This window comes from Pseudonaja textilis, chromosome 5 (assembly GCF_049901715.1).
Source record: "Pseudonaja textilis isolate UNSWEBS1 chromosome 5, rPseTex1.2, whole genome shotgun sequence".
In the NCBI taxonomy this organism is placed as follows: domain Eukaryota; kingdom Metazoa; phylum Chordata; class Lepidosauria; order Squamata; family Elapidae; genus Pseudonaja; species Pseudonaja textilis.
Genome location: NC_141994.1, coordinates 15,043,613 through 15,056,497, shown reverse-complemented (window position 1 = coordinate 15,056,497; position 12,885 = coordinate 15,043,613). Strand labels below are relative to the sequence as shown.

General features: G+C 39.2%; 1 protein-coding gene across 1 annotated transcript in view; it reads right to left on the bottom strand.

The window, feature by feature from the left end:
- Window positions 1-368: 368 nt before the first annotated feature.
- CERK (ceramide kinase) overlaps window positions 369-12,885 on the bottom strand; it is a 38,740-nt gene continuing 26,223 nt past the window's right edge. Inside the window, exons 7-13 of the mRNA XM_026702971.2 lie at window positions 9,707-9,781; window positions 8,054-8,206; window positions 6,138-6,243; window positions 5,158-5,228; window positions 4,091-4,299; window positions 1,496-1,704; window positions 369-549 (exon numbers count right to left, since the gene is read on the bottom strand). Coding sequence (XP_026558756.1) covers window positions 465-549; window positions 1,496-1,704; window positions 4,091-4,299; window positions 5,158-5,228; window positions 6,138-6,243; window positions 8,054-8,206; window positions 9,707-9,781 — 908 coding nt within the window. The 3' untranslated portion in view covers window positions 369-464. The remainder of the gene's footprint in view (window positions 550-1,495; window positions 1,705-4,090; window positions 4,300-5,157; window positions 5,229-6,137; window positions 6,244-8,053; window positions 8,207-9,706; window positions 9,782-12,885) is intronic.

Below are 12,885 nucleotides of genomic sequence, written 5' to 3'. Positions count from 1 at the left end.
TTGCTCAGAACAGCTTACATCCTGTGACAATACCTCTAAATACCTATATCAAACATCCACATCTGCCTATCCCAGGTCCTTGGGAAGAGTTGATAGGTGGACAAAAATGCAAATCCAGTCAGAACATTGAGCTAACTGTGTGATGGGCCATAACAATAATAATCTGATTTTTTATCCTGAACTAAGAGAAAGAGCATCCAGCTTAGAAACATAGCAGAGAAAACAGAATCCATTCATAACAAAAGAAAGGAAATACAAGTCAAAAATCATCTTCCCTGTCTTACCATAAAATAATTTAAAACAATCCACTTTCTTTGAAGACATTAACTGAAAAGTTAATATCCAAAATTAAAATTTTACCAGAAAAATAAAGTTTAAAAACATTTATTAACATGCCAGAAATGCTTGTCTGTATGTTGCTTTTTTTCTTTCATGTTCTTGCAGTGTTGACTTTAATTAATTGCTCAGGTAAGTTGCTTGTAAGGTGATTCAGGTTTGTGATTCTTTTCTATTCCTCTTGCAAAGAGTTTAATTAATTGGCAGTGAACTCTGCAAATGTAAGAAATTGTAAAATCTTCACATAATAAAATTCTATCAATTCTAATCTTCCAGTCACTAATAAGAACAAAATCCTCTCAATTATTCAGTGTAAGAAGCTGTTCACAATGGCAATTTGAGATAGCAAGTACAGCTATGTTTTGTGTTTTTTCCTAGTATATTTTTTTTATTTGGAGAAATGCCATAATAAATAAATGGAATCATCTAGCCAAAAAGAAGATCTCTTCACATACATCTGTATATCTCTTATTACCTTTTAGATTGGTCTCTAGCCTCCAAGTAGTTCAGGTATGTCAGATATAGAATTACTTGGGATTTTGCCTAGAATTTGTAAATTATAATATATATCTCACTGTATTATTTGAAACAAACCCATGGATGCAGGTTGCTCCCAACCCTGAGTCTTAAGCTCAGTAGCTCTTATTAGTCTTCATTCTGTGAATTTATCTAATTTCCTTTCAAAATTATTTACATCAGTGACAGTTGAAAGTAACCAGGTTCTGTAGTAAGGAATTCCACAGAACTAATTAGGCATTGTTTAACCATGTTTGGTTGAACAAACCATCATATTCTCTTTTTATCATGTACTGAGAACTCTGGCTGGGAAGATGATTTAAAAAAAAAAAGGTTTAACCTTTTTCCTGCTCATGGAAACCTTTCTACCTTCCTGGGAACTGCTATTGAAGGCAATAAATAGTCTGTTTAATAAAGTTCTGTTTAATAAAACATGTTGACATTTTTTAGGTGAGAAGATTACAACCTTTTTTTTAGGAACGCGCAGCTATGCGTATGTAAAAAACAAACAAAACACCAGATCTCTATCTTTAGTGGAAGCACACTGTCAGTTTTAAGTCCTGTTAGGGAAAGGATTAATGTGTGAATTGCACTCTAATCTCTTTCTATTCATAGATCCATTTTTCAAAAGAAAGATACTCACTTGACTTCAATAGTTGAACAATCCAGGGTCTCTCCATCACAGTTCCAGGTGCTGCTGGGTGGGAGGCAGCAGCAGGCTGGGTGGTCTCTACAGAACTGACCAAAGTGTTTTTTCCGCATACCCTGGTTATCATTGTCACCGTCATCAAAATGCTTTGATGTAAAACGAAACTTTTTAATCCGGTAAACCTCTACAAAGCTGAAATCAAACTGTAGAGAAATTGTAGGAAGCAAATTACAGTATTTGTTGCCTTAGAAATTGTCAAAAAAACATGTCAGGTTTTTGAGGGTTTTTTTTGTCTAAATAGCACTTAACTAAATTTTGTTTAAAATGACACTCAGCACTATAATATAAAAATACAGTTAGGTGTATTCAGACATTCAATAGGTTTAAGCATATCTAACTCTAGATGTTGATGATTGTGCTGTAAAATTCAATTTTCTCAACAACCTTCTCTTTATCTGTAGAATAAACTATATGGTGCATACAAAACTATTTCTATAAATAAAGGTGATTTTTTTTGCATTTGCTACAATTTTCATCTGAGCTGCATTAAACTGGTTGAATGCCACTAAAGTAGTAGAGGCAGTCCCCATTTAAGAAAGAATTAACTTGAAGAAACCCCTAGATATGAAATGGCTCACCTGTTACAAAATAGCAGATGGCTCACCTGTTACAGTATTTTAAATGGTGGGCATCTGACCAACAATGTGATACAACACAAAATGGCAGATGGCGTTCTCTCTTGAGTTGATGAACTTTGGAAGCTGTGCAATGCTTTCATCAGCATCATTTAAAAAGTGCGCAGCTGTTTTCAGTAGTTCCTGGATGCACCTCTGTGGCTTCAGTGGTTTGCTGGCTCCAGGAAGGAGTATGCCATCCGCCATTTTGAATCAGATCACTTTGCCTGCAGGGAAAGTGACAGATTGAATTCCAGCCGTTTCTCAAGATGGTAAGAAATAAAATTCCAGAGTATTCTTTTGCTGGAAGTCTGTTTCCCACCTAGCTCACTTTTAAGGTATAAAACTTACAGTTATAAGTTTAAGCTTTACAAAAAGCTTTGAAAACAACATTGTTGCTTCTCCTTGATATGAAGAAGTACAAGTACAGAAAACTCTTTCAACTTAAATACAAATTTGGGTTAAAGACAATTAAGGAATGGAAGTGTTCATACTCTGTGAACTACCTGTAGAATAGGTATTTTACATAAAGGTAAGATTTTCTCCTACAATTCTATGAATAATATTATGCCCCATTTTACAGAAGAAAAGCTGTGAAATTCAGTCTAATGCTATCCGGAGAAGATTAAGGAAGGAGAAAAAAAACATTATGAAAGCTTACTACCATTTCTACTATTATTTACTACCATTGCTTATTATTTCTAGAACCTGCCCTATTATAGATTCAGTTTTAACTGATGCTCCATCAATTCTTCACTAAATTATATAGAATTCATAATTTGCTATGCAAACTTCAGTCGCACATTGTTCCTTGCGACATAACAAATCTGGATAATGATAGTTACTTTCCCCTTGAATGGGTTCATTTATTTCTACTTTTCTCTTATTAGCCTGAGGTTGCTCAGATTTACTGCACTTGCTCTTAATAACTAGCAAAATGCCCCTGCATTGTGAACCAACAATGAGAAGCCAGCCATAGAATGTTCCGGGATGCCTTTGGAAACCATGGTTTCCAAAACTGCTGTTTTCCAAAACCAAATACAGATTTCATATCTTGAGAAGATAATGCTTCCCTAATTCTCAGTCTGGGTGTTGTTTTCTTTTCTCCATGTCTAAATTATCTCTGGCCTTGGAATGCAACAGAAGCATTGAACCCACTTCCTGCAGACTCAAGAGTTTTCCTTAAATAGTATCGAAGAGATGTTATTCACATCCCGCTCTTGGTAAAGATTGAGCTGTCATTCTTGGTGGGCCTATTTTGATTCCTCCATATATGTAATTTATAAAGAGGGGACTAAAAGACAGGCCTTTTCTGCTGTAGCTCTTGCTTTATTAATGAGTATTCTCCCCTCAGAGATTAAAGTGGTCCCAATTCTGGTGGCCTTTCACGAGGCTTTAAAAATTTAGCTACATAGTCAGGCCTAGGGCTTGGAATATGTTAAGGGCCCTGTTGTCTTAACTATTACTTGATTAATCATCATGGCTGATGTTTGTACTTATTTATCTTCTGGATGTTTTTATTGTTTCAATGATTTGCAATTGTTTTGTTTTATAACTTTAGAATTGTAAGCTGCCCAGAGTCACTTGGTTGAGTTGGTTGGTTAAAAAAGAAAGGAATAAATACATAAATAAAATATAGCCCCATCCATGGAGTGATAAGAACTAAGCGGCATCAGTGCAAATAACCAATCAATTAATCTCCCTCCCTCTGAGAAGGACACTTTACTGGAGGATGATGGAATGAAGAATTCTCTGACCTATAAGTTCCAGAAAGTCTAGCTTTTTATTCTTACTTCTTGTAAGTTATGCAAGTGTCCTATTTTTGGTTTCACCACAAGTCTATTAATCTACATCAGACTGTGCCTCTGTTCCAATTGTGAAGATATCATACTGTTAAAGAGAGAAAAACACGCACCTGATCATGTTGGTTTGTATGCCTTAAGAGGTATCTTAGAAAGTTTAGCCGGGAACATTTACGAACTAGAATGAGGTCTGCAGAGCCATCTGCCAGGTGTGCAGCTGGTGAAAGGCCTTTAGGACTCCGTGGACAGGCACAGCTAATGTTCACAGCATTGATGGCTAGAAACTTCCCTCGAATGACTTTCCATTCTCCTTCCTCATCCCCTGAAAGAGATACAGTTGCATGTTGGTATCATCTGGATTTGGAGACATGTTTTAAGACATTGTGGACTCCATAAAAGGGTGAAGGAACGGATGGCAATTTTCCCAACCTTCTATCTCCCAGACCAGTGGTGGGATTCAAATTTTTTTTACTACCAGTTCTGTGGCTGTGGCTTGGTGGGCTTGTCAGGGGAAGGATACTGCAAATTCTCCATTCCCTCCCCACTCCTGGGGGAAGGTCACTGCAAAGTCCCCCATTCCCTCCCCACCCCGCTAACCTGCTTTCCAGCTCTGTTCTCCTGTGCAGGGCAAGAAAAGGAGACTCAGCTGGGACTCGGGAGGCTTTATGCCTCAAGCTAAGATAGACAATTGCCACAATAGGTTTACACCATTCTGCAATACGCTTTATGTGAATGCCACCAATATCGAAAGATTTAATGCAGGATACACTCACGCTGCTAAAACTCTTTCTGCCCGACTGGGAGAACCATCACAAGAATGATACTATTTACTAGTGTTTCGCCAGATTTGAGGTCCATTCTTAAGTGCACCGAGGGATTTCGGAGGGGAAATGCCTTGGCATGCTGTTCTTACACTTGTACCAACTGCAGAGTCTGACATAAATCAGCATTTGTACTGAATGATAATGAATAATTATAAACAGGATAAATCTGAAAAAAGCCTGTCTCATTATAAACCCCTCTGAATTTTCCTTGGGCTTCTACTGCAGTTAAATTCAGTCTTTTCTTATTCTGATTTGGAATCTGTCTTTATACTCATCATCCAAATAAAATAGGTATTAGAAACTAACTGAACCAATCTAACTATTAACAAACAAGGTTCTACAAACTATAAAGTTACTTTTAATCTCCTTTTCCGTCTTCTGCTGATCTTTCTCCAGCTGTAGTTTACTTTTCTTGCAAATCCGGCACCTAAAGAACAAAAGGTAACAACTTCAGTGCTGAAAATATAACTTAGGTATTGAATAATTAATTTAAATTTTAATTAATGTAAAATTTAAATTTAATTTAATTATCGACAGGACACCCCGTGGCTCACTGTGTCTTACTTTCAGAGCTATTTCCTCACCAGCTTCAGCCATGGCAGAGCTTCTACCGCACTGCCTTCATTTGGGAAAGCTGTTAAAAATTCAGGGAGATATTCAGAGATGCATTGGTTTTGAAAATAGCCCATGTTGAACTGTATACCACAGTCAATTAGGAATCAGAGGAAATGTTTCCTATTATGTCACAAAACGTTTTATGATAATTTGTATGGCATAAAATGTTTTATAAAATTTTCCCAATTTCAATTCCATAAGAGCCATGAGTTCTGGACTTACAGAATGCATTCCAGTAAGTTACTTCACCTGAGGTACCTTGGTTCAAAACATTTTGCTCTAAGATAGACTGTTTTGCCCAGGGCTACACATGGAGAAGCATGAAAGTTTTAGTAGTATGTGTACACAGACACACAGACACAGACACAGACACACACACACACACGACTTCTCTGCAGACAAAATGGATTTGAGGCCATTCACTTTGCTGCATGATAAGTAGCATTTCAAATGCAATTTAGATAAGCTGAAAATTTCATGCCTGATGATTTAGAATCACCTTTGTGGATCCTTAACTCCAATTCTGGGTGTTGAAGTTCACAAGTCTTCAAGTTGCCAAGTCTTAAAGTCCACAAATCTTAAAGTTGCCCCTGCCTTTGCACGATTAACTCAACTTCTTTTCTTTTCTTTTTTACATTCTTAAAATTTAGCTAAATTACCAAATCTATTCCTGTCTTTCTACTGCACAGGCATTCGAGGTGAATTGAGTGATTTAGCCTACCCAGTTCTGCAGGGTTTCTTATCTCTTGGAGACCCCACGGCCTGTGTGGCTGGTAAGAAAGACACTGTCCCCTCATAGTAATGATGTGAGAGGAAAGTCTTGAGACCTTGAAAGGGGACAAAAACGATATGGAAGAAATCATTAATTCTTGCTTTTTCTTCTACCTATTCTCCCATAGAACTAGAAGAGAACGATTATTTTATATCTGTTCATTATTCTGTGGATACTTCCTACAACTTGTTCCTAAATAAGCGTTTTTTAGATGCAACCTAAAATGCACCGTCTACATGTTCTCCTTAAAGAAAGGCCACTGTTTGGGAGTTAAATCCCCACCTCTGCACTCAGCCTTAGTGTGGTTGTCCACTGGGCTCTTTTCCCCTGGAGAGTAATTCTCTACAGCAGGGGTGTCAAACCCAATTTCATTGAGGGCCGCATCAGAGTTGTGTTTGACCTCTGGGGGCCGGGGCAGGCATGGCCAGGATGAGTGTGACCAGCTCAACGTCACTCATGTCAGGGGCGCCTGTGGCAGTCTGAGCACTCTACCAGTGAAAACGGGCTCCCAAGCTCCGTTTTTGGCTGCAACGGCCTCCTGTAACCCTCTGCCAGTGAAAACACAACTTGGGAGGGCCACAGGCCTTCCAAAGCTGTTTTCACTGGCAGAGGCACCACAGGCCTGTCCTTCATTGTTTCCAGGGTGGCCCCACGGGCCAGATCTAAGCACCCTGTGGACCAGATCCAGCCCACGGTCCTTGAATTTGACACCCCTGCTCCAGAGCCATACCTAGCATTTTTTTTTCTTAGTAAATCTCCTTTATGTGTCACCTAAATGTGCCCTGTAGAATTTTCTTGGAGGCTCAATGATTCGGAAAGCAATGCCTGTCATGTCTTCCACACCCTGATTACTCAGATACAGAACAGATATCAAGCGCGACAGAGGAGAAACCTGATCACCCAGTTACCAATTATAGGAACACATCAAGTTATGATTTGCTGAACTATATTGTTGAGTGCAGGCATCCCTCTAAGAATTAAACTATAGCTTGATTCACAAAATATGGTAAGCTAAAAACAAAACTAGCACTGTGTAGACTAGAGCTATGGATGATCAGCATCAAACTGACATTCACTGCTTAAGTCACAAATGGCTATGTTTAGGGCAGAAAATTTTTAAACCTAAATCCAGGCTCGAGTTAACCCTCCATTAGGGAAACTTGGCTCATCATATCTCACCAGGTTGTTTGTGGGGGGAGGTATTGTGCTAGGATTACTACTCAGAGCTCCTGAAGGAAAAGTGGAATAAAGAAAAGTTCAAAAAATATTAGATTTATGTCTCATTTTTTCCTCCAAGGTGGTATACATGATGAATTCCCTTCATTTTTCTCCACAACAGGATCACAGGGGGAGATAGATTATCAACAGAAGGAGAAGAAGTAAGTTATGAAGAAACCAAGATAGCGCAGTGGTTAGAATGCAGTATTGTAGACTAACTCTGCCCACTGCCAGGAATTCGCTCCTGACCGGCTCAAGGTTGACTCAGCCTTCTATCCTTCTGAGGTTAGTAACATGAGGACCCAGAATTGTTGAGGGCAATATGCTGCCATAGTAAACTGCCTTGGGAGTGCTGTAAAGCACTATGGGGCAGTATACTGTATAAGTCTAAATGCTATTGTTATTGCTATGTTAAGAAAGTGGCTTATTCATTGTCAACTAATGATTCTCTAGAATCAAGAGGTACAAGAGGGCTTATACCAAGGTCTCTACAGTTCTATCCAAATAATTAACCACAAGATAATACTAGGACAGTGATTAAATGTATTGAAATTTTAATAGAAGAGATTTTTAAAAATGGCAGGGGAGGGTAAATCTGTTGGCTGCTTGACATAAAGGATGGATGCAGAAGATATACAAGATGTTACCTGAGAAGTCATATCTGGCAGGGCCCATCCAGCGTTTCTGTTCACTGTCTTTTAATACATCTCCATAAAAACCATATCCCAGTAATGATACACAATATTTCAGAAATGTATTATTGCGATGTACTGAACAAACGTCCAGAGGTTGATTATCTCCTATTAACAAGAGATATTTCATTACTCTGTCACTGTAAAACTGACTTATATCGAAACATATAAAATATATTCATACATAAAGCATTGTAAAATATTAAAAACTATCTTTTAAAAAAAAATAAGATTGCAAAATAAATTCCCATTCTTTTTATGTCTATAAAAGGTTCTGCAGTGCCTGATAGAATAGTTAGAAGATCTCTAATTCAAATACTGAAAATGTGTTCATGAATAATTACTTAGTTAAAAAGCTAAGTGTTTGCTATTATGACTCTTGTGATGCAATACGCAAAGCAATTCACTCTAGTTTTACTGATTTACCCGTAGCCAAAGCAATCCTAGGCTGTATCAACAAAGGGACAGTATCAAGGCCATGTAAAATAATCATACTGCTTTATATTGCACACTTGAAATTATGGTCATCGTGATACAAAAAGGGTGCTGAGATTTTAGAAAGAGTGCAGAGAAGAGTAACAAAGAGGATATGGGGTATGGAGGCTAAACCCTATGATGAGCAGTTGTGGGAACTAGGTATGTATGTCTAGTCTAGCCAAGAGAAGAACTAGGGTTGACACAATAGTCTTCTAGTACTTGAAGGACTGTCACAGAGAAGTGGGGTCAACTTATTCTCCAAAACACCCAGTAACAGATGGGAAATTATCAAAGAGAGATCTAAGGTCAAAATTAAGGAAAAACTTCATGACAGTGAGAACAGTTAATCAATGGAATGGCTTGCTTCCAAAAGTTGGGTGTATTCCATGACTGAGGTTTTCAAGAAGAGATTGGACAACCATTTGTCTGGAATGGTATTGGGTCTCCTACTTGAGTGGTGTGTGTGTGTGTGTGTGTGTGTGTGTGTGTGTATTAGAAGACCTCCAAGGTTCCTTCCAATCCTCTACAGATTCCAGTACTCTACGTTCTAGTTGTAGTGAGGAGCATTACGATGCTCCTGTACTAGGATAATGACCATTCTGTCCTGCTTATGATTAACATGGAATGAAGGAGGAAGATACACATTGCCTGAAAATATATCCTGGAAAACTAGGATCCCTGAAATAGTGATTGTGCAGTAGTGATAGTTGTGTACAACCATGAATCAGCTAGAAGTTGCTCACATGCAAGGGTAAAAAATAACCTCAGTGAGCTATGCATAACACTGGTGCTTCCATAGAACAGATGATGCTAACATTGTGATGTCTATCAGATGCATTTTTGAGTGATAAAGTGAAGTGATTCCTCAGTATAACTTTCTGCCAGCAGAATGCTTTCATGATCATATCCAACTGCCATATCTTCTATGCCACGCTCTTATCATAAATTTTAGTGGAATAGCAAGGCTTTTGCAAAATCCTCAGCTGGTGTTAATGATGTCTTAATGGTCAACAACTATATTCTGGTTTTGCATTTGATTTTTTTCATTTGCCAAAAATAGTAACGACACCATAAAACTTCCTAGAGTGTTTAAAATTGTGTCAATGAGCCTTAAAGCAAACAAATACCTACCCACAATGATATGTAATGCAGATGTTACTGGATCATTGATGCCAACTGTTGCATAGCATATGCAATCGGTTGAACCTGGAAAGTAAGCAAACTTTACGTTGTTTGCAATTCAAAAACATTATGAGGACAAAATTATCTTAACTGAGGATTAAGTTACCAAACAGAGCCACAGATTTCAGTTGTTTGGTCAGTTATGTGGCTTCTGGATCTACCGTATTGTGCTACTAGAGACCTTGGGAGGTGGCACAAGAAATGCTACAAAGGGAATGGTCATCTAAGAGATGGCATAGTCCTCAGCTGCATAATGAGCAGAGAAAGAGGCTCAGAAGGGACCCTACCCAGCTTCTCAGGATGTTAAGGAGATGGTAGGAGATTTGTAGTTTCAGACTTCCAAGATTCTGCTAACATAGTTTTACAATGAAGTAGAACTAGCTCTTCTGGCTGTGTTTCCTGTATGGTTTAACTGGGAAGACTAACAAACTGGAACCCTTTGCCAAGACTGGAGCAAAATAACTATACTTAATGTGTACTTTAAACAAAAAGTTGTTTTGTCAAATAGACAAATAAAAATATAAATAATAAGGTAAAGGTTCTCCTCACATATATGTGCTAGTTGTTTCTGGCTCTAGGAGGCAGTGCTCATCTCCGTTACAAAGCCGAAGAGCCAGTGCTATCCAAAGACGTCTCCACAGTCATGTGGCCGGCATGACTAAACACTGAAGGCGCAGGGAATGCTGTTACCTTCCCACCAAAGTGGTCCCTATTTTTCTACTTGCATTTTTACATGCTTTCGAACTGCTAGGGTTGGCAGAAGCTGGGACAAGTAACGGGAGCTCACTCCATTAAGCGGGGCTAGGGATTCGAACCGCCGACCTTTCTGATCAACAAGCTCAACGTCTTAGCCACTGGGCCACCGCACCCATAAATAATAAAGGTATTAAAAAAGTAAAAAGATAGACGAAACATGGTTAAACTGAGCCAACTATACTTTTGTTTACCTTTTACACAATCATGACTGCCAATAGATCCTCTGCAAGAGAATTAACATCAAGGCAGAAGTCAGTGGAACACATCCACAGCACAGGCTGTCAGCCCATCAGAAAGCACAGGTTTAATTGTATTGACTGTTGACTTGAACACTTACCCCCTTCTAACAGAAACTATAATTCACAATGGTCCCTGAGCAACAGAGGTATATTTTCAGGCTGAAAATAAAGAGCAGGGGAAATCAATTTTCTGGAAAAAGCGCCTTTCTTCCAATCCTTTAGAAAAGTATATTCTGGTAACCACATTGGTATCTAGTGCTCAATTGTAAAATACGAGCAGCCAGAGATTAAAAAATAAACTTGAAAATGATGTAGAAACTACCATTAACCCAAGACAGTGCTGGGATGGCATACCATCTTTGGCTTCAAAAATTCAGCCGATGGCTAATTGGCACCAAAGATACAAAACATTCTTTGTTGGCAAAGATGACGGGGATTTTTGCAGCCCAGACAGACTGCCCTAGCATTAGGCCTGGTTTGCTTTCCCCTTCCATGCAAATGCTCTTTTCAAGATTTAAAGTTCTTCAAAATTAAAAGTTTTTTTCCTTCACCTGTGCCTTCACACACAATAATGACAAGCCTTCATTATACAGTCTGCAGTGCAGCAGATGGCAATGGTAAATTGGGAATGCTCTAATTATGAAAGAATGTGCAGCTAGAATTTATGCTAAAGAATCAGTGTTTCTTAGCTTTTTAATCCTCCTTAAATAGTTTAAAACTGAGATGGGTATGTATTTCTTCCTGCTGATTCTTCTCTATATTGTGGTCTTTTAATTTGTTTTTATCATAAAGTTTAATTTCGTTGTGAATTGCCCTAGGAATTTCCCCATCTGTTGACCCCATCTATGAGTAACTGAGCAATTCTGTGCCCGCTATGCAAAGAGGTTTAGGATATAGGCAAATAGGAATAAGGTTATTGACTAAACAAATATACGCTTGTAAATTGATTTCTCAGACTGACCTGCCAATGGTTTGCATTGGAGGAATGAACAGTAAAAACTCGAGTTAGTCAAAGGATAAGCATAATTCTTTCAATTATATATTAACAATGCTTTTAGTTCTCTAAGTTGAATGTAACTAAATCAAAAGCTTAGAATGCCAATTTAGAATGAATACTCTAAACCCGTGATGGCGAACCTATGGCATGTGTGCCACAGGTGGCACGCAGAGCCATTTGGGCGGGCATGTAAGCCCCAGCCAAACTTACCTGCACTGCACATGCACGTGCCTCCCAGCTGATTTTTGGCCCGTTTGAGGCCCTTTTCGCCCTCCTGGAGGCTCAAAGGAAGCCTCTGCAGCCTAGGAGGCTGAAAAATGAACCTTCCGGAAATACCGTAAGTGCCCTTTTTCAACCTCCGGAAGGCCCCGGGGGCCCGTTTGAGGCCATTTTCGCTCTCCCTGGGGCTCGAGAGAAGCCTCTGCAGCCTTTGGAAGCCGAAAAAGGGGCCCGTTTCGGCCTCCAAAGGCTGCAGAGGCTTCCCTCGAGCCCCCGGGAGGGTGAAAAGGACCTCAAACGGGTCGAAAATCAGCTGGGAGGCTCACACATGTGCAGTGCAGGTAAGGGAAGGATTGTTGCACGTGCATGCGCAGGGCGACGGGGCGGATTGCATTGTGGGTGCCGGCACGCGCATGCTATCACTCGCACGCACGCTTCTGTCACACCACAACAGAAAAGGTTCGCCATCACTACTCTGTATTGTTTGCTTTTCTTTCTTAGACCTTTTTATACTATACTGTACTGCTAATTAGCATAGTTTGGATATATTACCAGTGGCCAAGGTCTCATGCGAGTTCTACAATAAATGAGAACTGTGATACAGAATGTACTTTTTATGTCTTTAGAACGAGAGAATTTTGTCTGCACTCTGAGAGGCCCCTTCTGGATTTCAAGTGGCACCTCCAAAACAAGGGAATGAGCGAGTCTGGAGTTCTCTGAAGGTTTGATGATACCCATTCCTTGACATCCTTTGAAAACTGATTGGGACACAAAACTTACAACTCTTTACAGACTCATATACATTGACTGAATCTCTAGAAAAAGGTCCTGGGCTCTACCGTTTCTCATCGGATTCATCCAATCGATAAGCTTGGGTTGAAGTTATAGAAGCCGAGGAGAACACTGCCTTTCCATTC